This window comes from Diorhabda sublineata, chromosome 1 (assembly GCF_026230105.1).
Source record: "Diorhabda sublineata isolate icDioSubl1.1 chromosome 1, icDioSubl1.1, whole genome shotgun sequence".
In the NCBI taxonomy this organism is placed as follows: domain Eukaryota; kingdom Metazoa; phylum Arthropoda; class Insecta; order Coleoptera; family Chrysomelidae; genus Diorhabda; species Diorhabda sublineata.
The window spans coordinates 35,182,250-35,199,586 of NC_079474.1; the positions used below are offsets into that span (position 1 = coordinate 35,182,250).

A 17,337-nucleotide genomic window follows, 5' to 3' on the forward strand; every position below is an offset into this window, starting at 1 on the left:
TCTGTCAAATAATTGGAAGTAGCTAACCGTCCGATAGGAGGTATATAAAACATTATTTTTTAAATAAATATACAATTATCATTAATATATAATCAGTTAGAGCTATCACAAATATATATTTGTCATATAATATAGATAAATATACGTTAATATAAACAATAAAACAATTTAAATTAAGTAATATCTTATGTATACTGTAATACGTATTCATATTTATTTCTGTTTATTAAAGATATACTAGAATCTGGATTTATTAAATAGAAAAGTGGCAACGTCATATATTTTTATTTATACTTAGTGGCTAGTGGTTGACCGACTGGTGGTATGTCATAAAAATCGGAAATGCCGAAACATTATATCATATTCTGAATTTATAAAATTATTAATATACTACTATCTACTATCTCTTTTTATTTAGAATAAAAATCATTATTTATATTTAGATCAATGAAAATTTAAAACAATAGTTGTAATAGACAGAGTCGGCTTAGTTAAATTTTTAAAATATAATAAAATTGTTTATTAATTCGTATTAATTATTATTTGATCGATTATATTAACAAATGTAGTAACCTTAGAGAAAAAAGCTGCGCAAAATCAAAGAAATTATACACGTATATACTAAATATGACGTAGTAGTAACTACCAATGGAAATAATCCGCACCCTACAAACCCTATAAGGAAGGTAATCAATTGTGATATTAAAACTTCGTTAGTTGCTTCAGTTTAGCGGTAGAAGTCACGCAATACACAAATTTTCGTAGCACGTGAATGTTATGTTTGAACCAGGTTAAAATAACTAATACAAAGGTACAAAGTTTTCTTAAAACAATTATTTGGTATTGAAGGCGGTTATTTGCTTGTCGTAGGACTTCCTAGAATGCCACATTTCTGGGATTTCGGAAAAAGTCCACCGAAAGAAAGAAACCTACAAGACGGTTTGTTTCAAATAGCTTCCCAAACTTGTAATTTATTGGTACAGGTTAATAATACGAATAATATTAGTTATGGAAATAATAGTTCCAATATACATCTTAATAATATATCTACCGGTGCGAGAAGTCGAACTCCTAGTGCTGCACCAGGACGTAGTGGAGATAGAGAACAACTTCTCGTGCTTATACCACCAAATTCGGAAAGGGTTCATAAATATAAACCCTCGGGGTTGTTGGGAAAACCCAGGTTATCGGTAAGATGTCATTATTAATATTTTCATTTCATCACTGTTGCCATATCGCTAAACTCGTATTACAGATAATAATATACACATACAATTTATATGTAATGAGGGGTGGTTTTTGAGGGATGAATCTTTATAAATTAATCATTAATCTAATTGATTACCTTTAAAAAAGATAATATTCAATATCATTATTCTAATATTATATTTAAAACTATTCAAAACGATTTTTACAAATAATTAGTCTTAAAGGTGGATTTTATAAGGGTTATTCAATTGAAAAAAGTTATAAATAAATATTTATCTTGTATTATTTAATATTTATTTCATTCGTTTCATCAAGAAGGAGTAGTTTCTACCCCTCAAGGTAGGGAAAAACATATCAGGTATATACAGGGTGTCCCGCATAAATACCGACACAAAGCTGAGGATACCTTTATACCAAATTGCATTCCTGATGTGTTATAAGGTCTAAAAACTAATTTTTTCAACTCAAAAATACCAATAGAAGGCGATCGAAACATTCTGGACGGTTAATCAAGGGTGATATAACCTCAAATTTCACGGTATTTGATTTGAAAAATTTCATAATTATACCATGGAGAATTCTAAAACGTTTTTTACCCTTACAATTTTTCATAAAACTTTGTTACTTTCAAGTAAAAATGAAAAACTCGTTAAATTTAATTATTAGAAGAATTAGACAGGACACCCTGTATAACATCTGATTAGGTTTTATTTCAATATGATACAAATCGATGTTATTCGACAGCGACTGGTCTATCACACTTGTATTATAAATAATTCTTAAACCCGGTCCTGTTATAACACGTGAATATACTATTTCATTTTATTATAAACAATTAATTTTTATCAACAAGTCATTTGTTTACTTGTTTTATTTATCTAATTCTAAACGAAGTAATCGATACAAAAATACAATGTATCGATTATTAATATTAGAATTGTGACGATGTGCAACTAGTCTCACAGGTTAACCTCGTGTTTGACAGATAAGAATTTATAAACATTGCTAGATCTTAATTAAATGTTGTTATCAATCAAATTTAAATTGTTTTCTTTGGAAAAAGTAAGTAAAACTTGTACAGTATAATTTTTTAATAATATCTATTCAGTATATTTATATAAAACTATGTACGAGTGAGATACATCGTTAGTAAGCAATTTTTTATGAATTCGTTGTGAAAAAGTGAAAATTTCTTTGTTTTAACAACCGAAAGCTTTCTGATAAAAGTTAATTTTTATTCTAAGACTGTTCTTGAAACGTCTCCTGTTCAAAATGAAGAGGATACAGATATTTGGAGTCATGGTTTCATGATACCTTCAAATGGGGATGATACACCTGAAAGGTAAATATAATATCGACTTTTCTATAAAATGTTTCGACTTCATTCTAATATTTTTTTAATCATTTAAATATAGAATCGTTCTGGTTGTTTATTGATATTGATTAATTGTTTTAATGTAGAAATTAGGTCATTGATGACACAGAGAAAATTTAGTGTATTTAATACTAGAAATCGACTATTTAAGTGTTTTTAATAACAAATATTTAATTAATTTACAAGAAACAAACTTTTATTTCAAATATTTTCAGATGGTCAAATAAAAATAAATGGTGCAGACCATCATGCATACCAATTTCCATAATTTGCATTTTGATCTTCCTCGTAGTATTATTACCTTTATTAGATCACGCTACAGAACGAAATTTAGAAGAATTAAACAGTTTTCATGCAGATAACTGTAATAATACTTGCAGGTAATTATTTATCCAATTTTGTTATAGGAATTATATTTTTGTTGCCCCTGGTATAGTTTCGAAAAAAATATTTGTTGTACTTAACACGCAAAGTAGTTAAATACAGTTAAAAATATTTTATAGGTTATAAATTGGTTTTTAGTGAAGACTTTTTTTTATAATTGAATTTCGTAAATCGCTTTTTTTTTAAAAATCGTGCTTTTTATTATTCCACCTCCCTTGTAAATCTGATAACTTATCGATATATCATATTTTAAACTACGAGGTTTGTTTGAAAAGTTTCTAACCTCAACTTGAATATTTTCATATGTAAGTTGGGATATTGGCGCATGCATTATGAGATTCTTGTTAAAATTTAATCAATTTCGTGTTTAGTAAGGTAAAACTAGATTAAAAAGTTTGAAGTTTAAATTTTTTTTCGTAAAATTGTGCCATAAAAGTTGGGAAATTAATGTGGTTATGTTATATCTAGTTTCTTTGTTAGATAGCAAACTTTTCACATAACCCTCGTATATATTAAAATTATAAAATAACGCTGGAAAGTTAATTGCGGTGTTGTCAATAGCTCGATATAAAATATATCTTATTTATAGTCTGGAAAGTTTTCTTCGTTTTAAAACATTTATAGGAGGTTGATTGATGTTGTTTTTTTTTCATCAAATTCATTTTTCTTCGTATTTTTGTGTGAAATACGTTTTTTTATGGATTTTTAGATTGTCGTTAACTGAAAGTATTCCAGAAGGCTTGATATATTCGAACGGTTCAATCGTATATCCTTCCACTTTTGATACTTGGTTAGATTTGATTAATTCGGCTAACGAATCTATAGATATAGGGTCGCTTTATTGGACTTTGAGACAGTCAGAAGTTTATCCAGATCCTTCTTCATTACAGGTTAGAATTTTTAAAACTTTTATTTCCCAAATAATTCTATTTGATATTATTTCTAATTGTTTTAATCAAAATATTTATTCTATTCGTGTTTTTTTTCATTTCTTGTATATAAATTTTATAAATCACCAAATTAATATTATCTAAGTGTTAATATTTAGGTTTAAAATATTTTTCAACAATTATTTCTAAAGTTAAATTAAACGTGGCAACATAGTATATCGTTATATTTAGACTCCATGTTTGATGACATCAATTATAACCTACAACTTTATAATAACGTATGCAATATTTAGTGAATGAATATTTAGTTATAAAATGCAGTATTATGTTTATAATTTATGTCTTATTTCAAATTTTATTTTAAAATATAACGTTATATTATGTTTCCTCAGTTTATCTATATCCAATTATCTATATTTTGTGTTTGATTTGTCTTATTTCGGTAAGTACTGTCATAACCTTAAGTTGTGTTTATTATTGGTAAATTAACTTTTAATTATTGAATTTGTTGTAATTGATTTTAGTTTTTCTTAACTAAATATGATAATTGACACTTATAATTAAGCAAACTATTGAAAAAAGTATTTCGATTATCATCAGGAAGAAAAAAATTAACAAATTTGGTTTTTCTACACGCAGAAAACAGTTTCATTGATTAAGTAAAAATTAATTATCTTTTTTAATCATTTCAAGTGTTTAAATTATCAAAAAACTCGCATTAAATGATTCAATTTCTAATAGATTCTTTTTGATCGTTTTAAATTTAACGAAATTATCAAAATTGACAGTTATAATTAGGAAAATTATGACTGACGTAGTTTAATACACGATAAAATTATCAAAACAAGATACATTACGCGATTTAATTTCTAATATATTCGTTTTGAAATAAAAAAATTTTGTATAAAATATAAAAATTGACATTTGTATCGGAATTAGGGGGAAAAAATCTTCCAGTCGTTAGTAAAAGCGGGCGTGGAACGTGGTATTAAAATCAGGATAGCACAAAATGCACCATCGCAAAATTTTCCCAACATAGATACCGAATTGTTGGTGAAAAGGAAAGCAGCTGAAGTTCGTAGTCTTAATTTTGCTAAATTATTAGGATCCGGTGTTTTGCATACTAAATTATGGATCGTCGATAAGAAACATATATATGTAGGTAGCGCCAATATGGATTGGAGATCCTTAACACAGGTAAACGTTTCATTATTGATATCCTACACAAACTTTTATTATTTTCAGCACCCTCGTATATCTTCAAAATGACTATTACTTACTTAAATGATGATTTTTGTTTGACATTCACCTTATTGTTGTATTTTTTCTTATCGAAACTGTTTTTATCACCCTCGTATATTTCCAGAAAAAATTCTACTGATCTAAATGTTATTTTTGTTTGAAATTCACTTTCTTTCAGTGTGTTTTCAATTTAGAAATTTCTCTAACACCCTCGTACATCTGTGTAATGAATAATACCAATTTAAATGTTTTTTTCTTGAAATTAACTTTATTGTAATTGTTTAATGTAGACATTTCTTATCACCCTTGTATCTCTTTAAAATGACTACTACTAACCTAAATTTCGATTTTTTATTTGAAATTCACTTTCTTGTTGTAGTTTTTCGATGTAGACATTTTTAACACCCTCGTATCTCTACTGTATGAGTACTACTAACTTGACGTGATTTTTTTTGAAATTGACTTTTTTACACTGTATTTTCAAGTTCGAAATTTCTTTTATTGCCCTGAATAATATCAATTTAAATGTTTTTTTTTGTTGAAATTGACTCTTGTATTTTTTATCACCCTCGTATGACACCACTAACCTAAATGTCGATTTTTTTTTGAAATTCACTTTCTTGTATTTTTTTGGAATTAGAACTTTTTTTTCGTATTCATCATTTATGAAGATATAAAACATACAAATAAGGTTACATTTATAGGTTTGTCCTTGACCCGTGTCGGAAATCGATAAAAGTCTGTCACGTCTGTTAATCGTGACTATATACATTTTGTAGTAATAAATGAATACTGATGAGACAAAAGAAAATTATTGGTCTACGAAATTTTCCATAATTTTTTTTCTTTTTAAATAATTTTCATTGTTTTAAAATCTAATTCGATTTCATCGAACACGTTTTGTTGACAGTTCAGAAGACTATATAGACTAGGGCTAAAATCATAAAAACAAAATTAGAAAAAATAGCAGAATGAAACTCAATGGAAAAGGAAAATAATGTAACAAAAGTAGTGATCTGAGATCGGGAAGTGGAAGGGGTGGGATTTTAAGGGTGAAAATGGATTATCTTGATTAATTGTAAAACTACCAGTCCTATGAAAAAAGGTTAAATAGCAAAGTTGTAGATACGATCTACGAATTTTGTATTTACACTTTTTACATAACCTCAAAATTTAGGGGAAAAATTCGAAAAACCAAGTTTTTGGGTTTTTTCTTTATTTTATAATTAATAAAAAAAATTTTTTTTGCGCATAAGAGGTGTCCGCCATTTTGGATGTCAACGTCAACGGAATTGACATCAGCCGCATCGTCCGACATTTTGGATGTTAACTGTCATCAGATATACGAGGTTAAGTTGTTTTTATATCAAAACAGTTTCTAAAATTCTCGTTTTCATAGAAATCAAATACATACAGGGTGATACATGAAACATTTCTAGACAACTAGATTTTTATTAATATTGCAGTAATCGAATATTTACAGGGTGATACATAAATCGAATATTTACAGGGTGATACATAAATTGAATAGTTACAGAATGGTATATAAATTGAATAGTTTCAGCGTGATACATAAATCGAATATTTACAGGGTGATAAATAAATCGAATATTTACAGGGTGGTATATTAATCGAATAGTTACAGGATGATATATAAATCGAATACTTACAGGGTGATACATAAATCGAATGCTTACAGGGTGATACATAAATCGAATATTTACAGGGTGATACATAAATCGTTCAATATTTTTTTACGTCAATATAATTTGAAATTCTCGAAATTATTGCGTGTTATACCGAACTAATTCTTAAGGAAAGTCGAGATAAAATAAAATTTCGAGAAACTCGAAGTAAATTATACGTCGTTTCATACCGATAGGTGAAAGAGTTGGGAATTACCATAAGGAACTGTTCCTGTCTGGCGAACGACGTTCAAAAAATTTTCGAGGTTAGTAAACGACGGAAATTCAACAAATTTCGATTAAAAAATTTGATCTTTTGAAGGTTTATTGGACCCTCGGCGCCGATAACGCCAAAATACCACCGCAATGGCCGTCTAACTTATCCACGCAATACAATAACGATACTCCGTTCAATTTAATGTATGACAACGAAACTTTCCAAACATATTTCACCGTGAGTTTATCATAAATCGAATATTCGAAAGCGGAATTTGATTTTTTGTGTTTTAAGAGTTCACCGTTGCCTTTTAATCCGTCCGGCCGTACGAACGACATCGACGCCTTGACTCACGTCGTACTACACGCAGAAAAATTTGTTTACATATCCGTTATGGATTATTTCCCTTTGATGATTTACACTCCGAAAGTTAAATTTTGGCCGGTTATAGATGATGCTTTGAAAACGGCCGCCATCGAAAATAAAATCAAGGTAATTAACATGTAATTCTCGTACGTGCCAGTTTTTTATTGCTACGGGGGTGGTTCGGTAAGTTCTACTATTTGTTGATGGCAATTACGACACGATACGATTTTTTTTACAGTTAAATAAATATATGAGAAATTTTCGTCCCCCTTTTCCCATTTTTCTTTAATTTTGTTAGTTTTTATCTTTATTAAAACTTTTTCAAATCCCAATTTGATATAAGAGAGAGAACTTAATTTTCGAATCCACCTCGTAAAATTATTATTTTTTCAAATAATTTTGCGGATTTTATTATTATTTTTACGCAGTTTTTTCAAATATTTGTACCATTATATTGGATTTTTGTAGGTTAGCATGACAAATATTTTTCTATTTTTTTTTTTTTTTGATATTATTAGTGATTTAATGACATTATTATTTATATATAAAAGGTTTTTTAATGAAAAAATAGTTATTATGAATTTATACACACCGTGTATACGTAATTTATTCGTAATATACTAAAAACACTTAACTATTCACTAACACTTAACATGAATTTGTTGAATGTTTGTTGCTGCTTTATATATTAAAATCGCATTCTAGAAGTTTCGATTCCTGGATATCTTCAATTTTTCGTAAACGAATAAAAATGTCCTCTAAGAAACTGTATTTAGAAAAAAAAAGGTTTAGCAGAAAGATCGCATAAAATATCCTGCGCATACGCCAAATTTTAGGGGTTGTTTTCTTCTATTTTTTAATGCCCCTGTTAGTTTGAAATATGGAATAGTGCAAACCTTTTTCTTCTTCATTTTGTCATTAAATTATTGACTGTTTTGTGGCAGCTGAACTTCCGCTTTATATATTAAAATCACTTTCTAGAAGTTTCGATTCCTGGAAATCTTCAATTTTTCGTAAACGAATAAAAATGTCCTCTAAGAAACTGTATTTAGAAAAAAAAGGTTCAGCAGAAAGATCGCATAAAATATCCTGCGCATACGCCAAATTTTAGGGGTTGTTTTCTTCTTTGTTTTTAATGCCCTTGTTAGTTTGAAATATGGAATGTTGCAAACCGTTTTTTTTCTTCATTTTGTCATTAAATTATTGACTGTTTTGTGGCAGCTGAACTTCCGCTTTATATATTAAAATCACTTTCTAGAAGTTTCGATTTCTGGAAATCTTCAATTTTTCGTAAACGAATAAAAATGTCCTCTAAGTAACTGTTTTTAGAAAAAAAGGTTCAGCAGAAAGATCGCATAAAATATCCTGCGCATACGCCAAATTTTAGGGGTTGTTTTCTTCTTTGTTTTTAATGCCCTTGTTAGTTTGAAATATGGAATGTTGCAAACCGTTTTTTTTCTTCATTTTGTCATTAAATTATTGACTGTTTTGTGGCAGCTGAACTTCCGCTTTATATATTAAAATCACTTTCTAGAAGTTTCGATTCCTGGAAATCTTCAATTTTTCGTAAACGAATAAAAATGTCCTCTAAGAAACTGTATTTAGAAAAAAAAGGTTCAGCAGAAAGATCGCATAAAATATCCTGCGCATACGCCAAATTTTAGGGGTTGTTTTCTTCTTTGTTTTTAATGCCCTTGTTAGTTTGAAATATGGAATGTTGCAAACCGTTTTTTTTCTTTTTGTCATTAAATTATTGACTGTTTTGTGGCAGCTAAACTTCTGCTTTATATATTAAAATCGCTTTCTAGAAGTTTCGATTCCTGTAAATCTTGATGTTTTTGGATATACATTTGAAGTACAACGATTAACTTTTGTAACAATTTTCTTCTTCGTTTTTACTTTTTCTTTCGGTCTTGTCATTTTTAGTTGTTCTAGTCAAATTTTTCTCTTCTTCTTTTTCCAATTTCCTTTCAACTTAGTTTAGTATTTCTAACCTATTTTTTGTTTTCTTTTTCCTACTTTTCTTTAATGTTATTAGATTTTATCTTTATCACCATTTCAAATGTCATTTCTTCTTCTTTTTCGATTTTATTTCGTCTCGTTAATTATGAATTCAGTTAAAGCTGTTTATATCACAATACTTTATAGGCATATAATATCGATGATCTCATTTAAACAGTGTTTAATAATGAGTTTTTCTTCTTCTTTTCTTTTCTTTTGCTATTTTAATTTTTACCAACGTCCATTTTTCTTCTCCTTTTTCAATTTTCTTCTCGTCTTACTAGTCTTCAAAAACTAACTGAATCTCGATTGTCCAACTTAGTTAGTTTTTTCTTCTTCTTTTTCTCAATTAATTCGGTGTTTGTTCGTCTTATAATGCAGCGAAAGTAGTTCGATTGTTTTCTAGTACACTATGTACAATCCGATTTAGAAAAAAAATTTAAATTCAACAAATTCATCTGATTATTTTTATTTAAAAAATTTACATTTGCAAATAAACATTTTTCATTGTTTTTGAAGGTGAAATTACTGATAAGTTGGTGGAATCATTCCAGACCTTCGGAAGACAACTTTTTAAAATCCCTATCTGATATAAATAACGCATACCCTGGAGTTAGTTTGGAAATAGTGAGTTTTTTCAACTCGATAGGGGTGAATAACGATTAAATCGATATTTTGTGTTTTTTTAGCGTCGTTTTATCGTTCCCGCTAATAAAGATCAACAAAAAATACCGTTCGCTCGAGTAAATCACAATAAATACATGGTAACCGACAACACTGCCTTTATAGGCACTTCTAATTGGTCAGGGGATTATTTCACCGACACGGCCGGTATTTCTTTCATCTTGCACGACCCTGTATTCGACAGAAACACCAATCACACTACGATACGTAGTCAATTACAGGGGGTTTTCGAAAGGGATTGGAATTCACCGTATGCCCATTTTATGAATTTTTCCGAATACGAAGAAACTTATTAAATATACGACTTTTTTTATTTAAATAAATCGTCAAAATAATTATTATTTAGAAATTAAAAACAACAATTATTTCTCTCCTCGATACGTCCCTGTTTATAATAAATACTCGATAAAGTGTCTATGTCGTTGATAGTTTCACTTTACAGAAAGAGGTCACTGTTTACCATTCTATGGAATTTCTTCTTTTTTAATTTTTTGCAGTTTCCTATTATATAAAAAGGCCATTTATGTTAGTTAAAGCTCCGTTGTATTACACCAGAGACTTAACAAGATTTCTTTTGTTAATATTTGATTATAATTGTTAGTTCTCTTTAATACAATAATTAAAAATGTGAATTGATTAAAATTTACGGTAATATTTTAACATTTTAAATTAGGATTTGGTGAACAAAATGAATTGGATGTTAAACATCTATGTAAATATTTAACAGAGCACAGAAAATGTCGCAACAATTTTCATATGTATGTGCCTTGATTTGAAATCTCTACAAATTTCATGTGATGAAATAAAAAAACAATTTATTTAGAAATGAAAACCATTATATATAATTCTATTATTCCAATTTCGTCAATAATTTCCTCCTCGATGTGTCCCTGTTTATAAATAAACATCCTATTAAGTATCTATTTCTTCTTTTTTGTGTAAAAATGATAATTCTTGGTTGTATTTTTTTCTACGTTTGTCGTTGATAGTTTCACGTTTCAAAAAGAGGCCACTAATATAACGTTCTATGGAATTTCTTCTTTTTTAATTTTTGACAGTTTCCTCATTTATATTTTATTTTACCAGGGACGTGACAAATTTTCTTTGGTTAATAAATTATTATTTGTGTTAATTACGATTATTAGAATAGTTTAAATGCTCATTGATAGACTTTTATCTTAATATCTTAGCAATTTTAATTGGGGTTTATTAAAAAAATATGGATTTGATTTCAAGCAACGATGTAAATGTTTCAAAGCACTAAAAATGTTTGTCGTATATGTGTGTGCCTTAATTTTGAATATTTATAAATTTTATGTTATGTGTTGTGATAAAACATTAGAAAGTGGATGATATTGAAAAGTACCTCTAAGTTTATAAACGAAAATAAGGAATTTACTAAAACATTTTTATTTTTACGATTTTTCTTAATTTGCAACTAATAAATGTTCCCAACAAATTTAAAACATAACCTCTAATACCACGACAAAGTTGATTGATAACTCTATATTTCTTCTTCTTTTGAATACACCAAAAGTTACACAATTCTTCTTTTTCTTAATGTTAAGTGGATGTTACAACTTACCTAACTTTTCTATACCGAAATATATGACAATAAAGTATTTTAAAACCTCATTATGATTAATCAGGACCGTAATATATTTTATTTGATTGAGATATTTCGATTAATTTCGTAAACTTTTATGTTTTTCAACGATTTAGTGGTACTTTTTCTTAATCTATCACTTTCTATTTTGTAACTACGTTCAAGATGAAATAAATTGTATAAAACCTTTGTTTTTTTATTATTTACCTATTACACTTACCAATACCTAGGAATAAAAAATCTGAAAACAAATTTACCCGAAAATCATTGAAGATTGATGAATAGTAGTTCAAATGACCCATAGTCCCTAAATACAGTAGCAGTAGCAGCCCCTATATACCACATATTAATTTTATTGATAAAAATGAATTATTTTGTGTTATATATGGCACTTTTTGGTTATTTTCATTATTATTTACCGCTTTTAAAGAATAAGCTTAGAAAATGTCTTCTTACAAGTTATTTTTGGGCTTTTTACTTATTTTGCAAAATAAATCAAAAAAAGGTAATCAACGGGAGTATAAAGCCTTCTAAAAGATGAAATACAGCCTTCAAGTAAAAAAATCAACCAATTTACTGTAAAATCATTAAAGATGAAATAACAGTAGTTCAAATGACCTACAGTTCCAAAATCGAGTAGCAAAAGCAGCCCCTGTATATCAAATATTTACTTATTAGATAAAATGGATATTTTTGAGTTATATATATATCACTGGTTATTTTCAGAAATAAATGAACATTTTTCAAAATAATAATAACCATAAATCTCATAAATTCTTAAATATTCCACTTTTTCTTTTTAAAAACCCAAAAAAATTTGGTCCACAAGTTTATTGAGGTCTTTTTTATATGATTATAATTATCATCATTGAAATAATAAATCATCCAATTAACCACAAAATCCTTAATTAAAATAACAGTAGTTCAAATGTGATGGGTATAATATTCTGGAAAATCAAAGAGATTTTACAAAAATTTTCGAACCAAAAGAAAATTTTGTTTTATTCTTAAAACAAACAACGTTCATTTAATAAAATAAACATATAATTTACTTAAAAAAATTAACTCTTTTAAATATACATATATATATATATATATATATATATATATATATATATATATATATATATATATATATATATATATATATATATATATATATATCCATATAAACGTACATTTCTTAACAATAATTCTATATATACAGGGTCAATTTAAAAATGGTAATTTCATCTTTTCTTTTGATGTAACCAAATAAATCAAATTTAAGTGTCCGTAATGGAATCATTAGAAATTATAAACCAACTGGGGACTTGCCACAAATTAAAAACACGACTCTCAGTCTCTTTTTCCTTTTCTTTCAACAACAATAGATCTTTTTGTAATTTTTTATGTCTTTCCGTTAACTGATGAAGTTGATTGTACAAAGCCTGTTGTTGTGAAGCAAATTCCCGCTGTCGATTCAACATAATCTTCATTTCCGTTTCCCTTTCTTCCAAAAAAAAAACAAAAAATAAATTAATACCATTCATTTTTTAAACACAATCAAACGTTCAAAAATAGGGGAAATATAATAGTTTAATCTACTTACTGCTAACTACTGCCGTTAAATTTGCCATAGCATCACTGACGGTTACTGAGTTGGACGCTCCATTACTAGTAGACACTCTGATGCTAGGCATACCATCTAAGCTTGATTCGTCTAAGGAAGTGCTGAAAGTACTAGTGGTACCTACGGCTTCGGTGTCTGAACACAATTCCCTAGTAATATCACCGGCTACGGATTGCAAATGTTGTTTCCCTTGTAAATGTTCCCTCTTATTATGTAAATTATGGAACCATTGATCGCAGGTGCGACAGTATAATTCTTCGTTATCTTCTTCCTATCAGAAGAAGAATAACAGATATTAAAGTAGGGGAATTTGAACAAGGTTGTCAACGGATTGGAGATGTCAAATTAGTTTTACCTCACCCTGTAATTTCTGAGGAGTTGCATTTGGTTTTTTGTGTTTTACAAATAATGGAAACAAAAAGGGCCGTAAAAGGGACTAGTAGATAATAGAATGGATGATGTTGTGAGTATAGAAAGGAAAATTAGGTACAAAATTTCTATTTTTATATAAAAAAAAGTTTTTGACAATTTTTTAAATTGGAAACAGGATGAATAATAAAAAAATTCAATATGAAATTGATATTTTTCCTTTAATATGAAATTTTTTTATTATAGCAACTTTTTTTGTGGGTTTCGTGGAAAGAATAAACGTTTTTGATTATTTTTCTTCTTGAAAAACAAAAAGAATTGAAAAGACCTAGTAAGATATGGAATTGTCACTTTACAAAGAAATTCTGGGTAGAAACAGTTATTTTTTTGAAATTCTAATAAGAAGAAATAATTTTTGACAATTTTTCTTGCTTAGAATCAAAATGAATCATAAGAATTCTCGCTATAGAAATAAGATTTGTTGAATTCAAAAAAGAAACTGAGAGATTTTGATCATTTGTTTTCCCTAAAATCAACTAGAACCAAAACAGGACCTAGTTAGAAAAGAAATTAATAATATTTTCTTTGTAGAGAGAAAATTTAATAAAAAATGACCATTTTTGTGAAATTCGTAAAAGGAAAGACAATTTTTAACAATATTTCTTCCTGAGATACAAAAAACAACTGGTATTAAAGGGAATAGACATTAATGTTGCTGTGGCAAGTTGATCTGGACAAGAACAGTAATTTTTGTTGGATTAAAAAAAGAAAGTGAGGATGTTTGACCATTTATCTTGTCTAGATTCGACAAGAACCAAAGGAAGACCTAATAAAAAATATAATAGATGATATTTTCACTATAGAAAAAAGATTTAGGTAGAAATAGTCATTTTCGTGGGATTCTAAGATGAAAAAACGTTTTTCGCTATTCTTCTTTCATAGAAACAAAGAAAAATCAAAACACAATCTAATAAGACATGAAAAACACAATATTTTATATATTTTTGTGAGATTCGAAAGAGAAAATGACGGTTTTTCACCACTTTTCTTACACAAAATCAAAAACAGTTATTTTCCTTCCCAAAAATCAAATAGAACTAAAGAAAGCCCTATTACACGAAATAGAATAGACAAAATTATCGTAGGAGGAAAATCTGGACAAAAACATAATCCTTTGGAAGAATGTTCATTTTTGATTATTTTTCTTCTCTAAAGCCAACTGGTACTATAAGAAGACTGGGTAAACAGTTATTTTCGTTGGATTAAATGAAAAAAAAGTTTTTAACAAGACCTAGTAAAAAATGTTATAGAAGATATTATCGCTGTAGAAAGAGAATCAGGGGAAAAATGGTCATTTTGGTGTGATTCAAAAAAGGAAAATTCATTTCTGACCATTTTTATTTCCTAGAATTGACTGGAACCATAAAAAGATTGAGTAAAAAATAAAATAGACAATATTATCGCTGTAGAAGGAAAATTCGGGAAAAACAGTCATTTTTGTGGGATTCAAAGAAGGAAAGTTCATTTCTGAATGTTTTTCTTCCCAGAAACAAAAAAGGCTATAAAAAGACCTAGTAAGAAATTATAGACAATATTGTTGCTATAGAAAGAAAATTAGAAAAGGAAGGTGCTTTTAAATCATAAAAGGAAATACAAAATTTTGACCATATTTTAATGCAAGAACAGTAAAAACACTTAAAAAACTGAAATATACAAAAAAATACATGAAAAACCAGAAAATATATCAAACATCTAACATCTACTACTGGGATTAAATACATTTTTTCAGATCAAGTAGTAAATATAATAAATTCGTAATTTTTTTTCCTTTTTTAACCATTTTTTTACTTCTTAATTTACATTGGTAGACATTCAATTCATAATTCCAGTTTAATTCAAAGTTATTTTACTGTAATATCTACTTACATCAAAATCATCCGTTGCATCCATGTCACTTTCCGATAGCACATTATTCTGCAGTCTTTTTTTTCTCTTTTTGGTCAAATAAGTCCTATAAGCATCAGATTGTCTATATTGTTTCAATTCCTCTCTGTACCTCTTTTTATCTTCTTCAGCTTTTTCCAAATACGGTTTTTTTTCTTCCAAAGTTAAACTTGACCATTTATTACCCATAATTTTCGTAATTTCGTGAAATGCCAAGCTACTATCCTTGAATAGTTTCCTTTGTTCGTTGAGGTACAAAGTGTACCCCGTCGCGGGGGCTTTTGGAGGTAGATTAAGAAGCTCTGGTTTCCTTTTCCTCCCTTTCGGCCATCCTCCTCTACCTTTCTTTGGTTTAGTTATATCTATAGACATTTTAATAGGAACGACCACGTTTTCAGTTTCACTTTTCGGGATCAATTCAATTTTGATATCGGCAGGTTTTCCATTAGATTCCAAATTCGGTTTACTCACCGTTATGGTAGTTTCGTATTTTAAATTAGGATCGGTTATTAAGGGAGGGAGCGATTTGAAATTCGATTGTGCGATGGAGCCCGACGTTGTTGTACTAATATCGCTACATTCGCTGGAAAATCCGTCGCTATCAAAATTGAAATTCGTATGAGACGTTTTCGTCGGGTGGGTCACTACATTCTGCTCTGAAATCAATTTTGCAGCGACGTTACGCAAATCGTCTACTGATAAATTTAAATCCAACGATAGGGCGTCGTTCAACGACATACAAATTAGGCTGAAAATAAATTTGTTATTGAAATAAACGTCATTTTATTATTGTATACCCTTTGCTCGTTTCTACTAAAATCCCATTTCTCAATAGATTATTAGCTTCATCTGTTGCTTGGGTTTCCGAATTTGATCCTGGTTCGATTTTAATTTGTAAATCAGACGATTCCATTTTAAATCATATAATATATATGATGCTTTAAGAAAAAATATGTTACTTTTCCTTAAAGTTAATTTCACATGTTACAAAAATGATGAACATCAACAAAACGAAATGTAAAAATAAAACGTCATAATCTTCTTCTGTTTTTTAATTGAAACTATGACATTTCTCATTTAATTATATATATTATAGCCTTATGAATCTCAGATCAAGAATCTAATTCTTCTTTTTTATTATATTTTTTGTACAAACGTCTCTGTATTTTCACAAAATTCCAGGAATTAAAAATTATTGGAAAGGTAGCGCTTTTTCGTATAAAAACAAATTTATAGACTTAAAAAATCATAACGAAGATTCATCGATTAGTGATTAGATAAATCGAATGTATCAGTTCAAAACATAATTTTAATGAATAATAAAGAATTCATTTGATTGTATTAAGAAACTAATCGAAAATAAAAAGGTAACGCGGAAATTTTGAAATTGAGATAAATACCATTAATCGATTTTAAAACAGACATTGTCATTTTGGATAATCGATTGTATTTATCTCTTATTAGGGTACTAATCAAAAATTATTAAAAAGATAACTCTTTCTTACAAAACAAATATGTAGAAATAAAAAATCGTAACGAAAATTCATCGATTCGTGATTAGACTATCGCTTTGATAAATCGAATGTATCGTTTATCGATCAAAACAGGATTTCAATGAATATTCATCAGATTTTATTAAGAAACCAATCGAGAATTAATAACAAGGTAACGCGAAATTTTTTCCAATCTTCACAATTTGATTAAATATCTGTTAATTTAGTACCATTCCAATAAAAAAAAATAAACAAATAAT

General features: G+C 28.0%; 2 protein-coding genes across 3 annotated transcripts; one reads left to right on the plus strand and one right to left on the minus strand.

Annotated features, from left to right (window-relative positions):
* Positions 1–310: 310 nt before the first annotated feature.
* On the plus strand, positions 311–11,848 carry LOC130441179 (5'-3' exonuclease PLD3-like). Of its 2 annotated transcripts, XM_056774743.1 has the most exons (11): positions 311–811; positions 871–1,190; positions 2,454–2,551; positions 2,800–2,964; positions 3,678–3,858; positions 4,798–5,055; positions 6,983–7,051; positions 7,108–7,239; positions 7,297–7,494; positions 9,889–9,996; positions 10,059–11,848. In XM_056774743.1, the coding sequence occupies exons 2-11, from the start codon at positions 882–884 to the stop codon at positions 10,347–10,349; spliced, it is 1,809 nt and encodes a 602-aa protein (XP_056630721.1). In that variant the 5' UTR covers positions 311–811; positions 871–881; the 3' UTR covers positions 10,350–11,848. The 2 variants fall into 2 exon arrangements, with proteins under 2 accessions (XP_056630721.1, XP_056630729.1); XM_056774751.1 differs by lacking the exons at positions 311–811; positions 871–1,190 and adding an exon at positions 2,082–2,271.
* A 963-nt stretch (positions 11,849–12,811) lies between these two features.
* On the minus strand, positions 12,812–16,630 carry LOC130443535 (high mobility group protein 20A-like). Its single transcript, XM_056778246.1, has 4 exons — positions 16,382–16,630; positions 15,567–16,332; positions 13,251–13,542; positions 12,812–13,151 (listed from the first exon to the last, which is right to left on the minus strand). Exons 1-4 carry the CDS (start codon positions 16,495–16,497, stop codon positions 12,925–12,927), a joined length of 1,401 nt encoding a protein of 466 aa, XP_056634224.1. The 5' UTR covers positions 16,498–16,630; the 3' UTR covers positions 12,812–12,924.
* Between the last annotated feature and the right edge of the window lie 707 nt (positions 16,631–17,337).

Coding starts and splice junctions, on each gene's coding strand:
- LOC130441179 (XM_056774743.1), top strand. CDS start 882: ATGCCACATTTCTGGGATTTCGGAAAAAGTCCACCGAAAGAAAGAAAC. Junction 5,056..6,982: donor ATTGGAGATCCTTAACACAG/GTAAACGTTTCA, acceptor TCATACCGATAG/GTGAAAGAGTTGGGAATTAC. Junction 7,052..7,107: donor ACGTTCAAAAAATTTTCGAG/GTTAGTAAACGA, acceptor GATCTTTTGAAG/GTTTATTGGACCCTCGGCGC.
- LOC130443535 (XM_056778246.1), bottom strand. CDS start 16,497: ATGGAATCGTCTGATTTACAAATTAAAATCGAACCAGGATCAAATTCG. Junction 16,333..16,381: donor TTAGTAGAAACGAGCAAAGG/GTATACAATAAT, acceptor ATTTATTTTCAG/CCTAATTTGTATGTCGTTGA. Junction 13,543..15,566: donor ATGCAACGGATGATTTTGAT/GTAAGTAGATAT, acceptor TTCTTCTGATAG/GAAGAAGATAACGAAGAATT.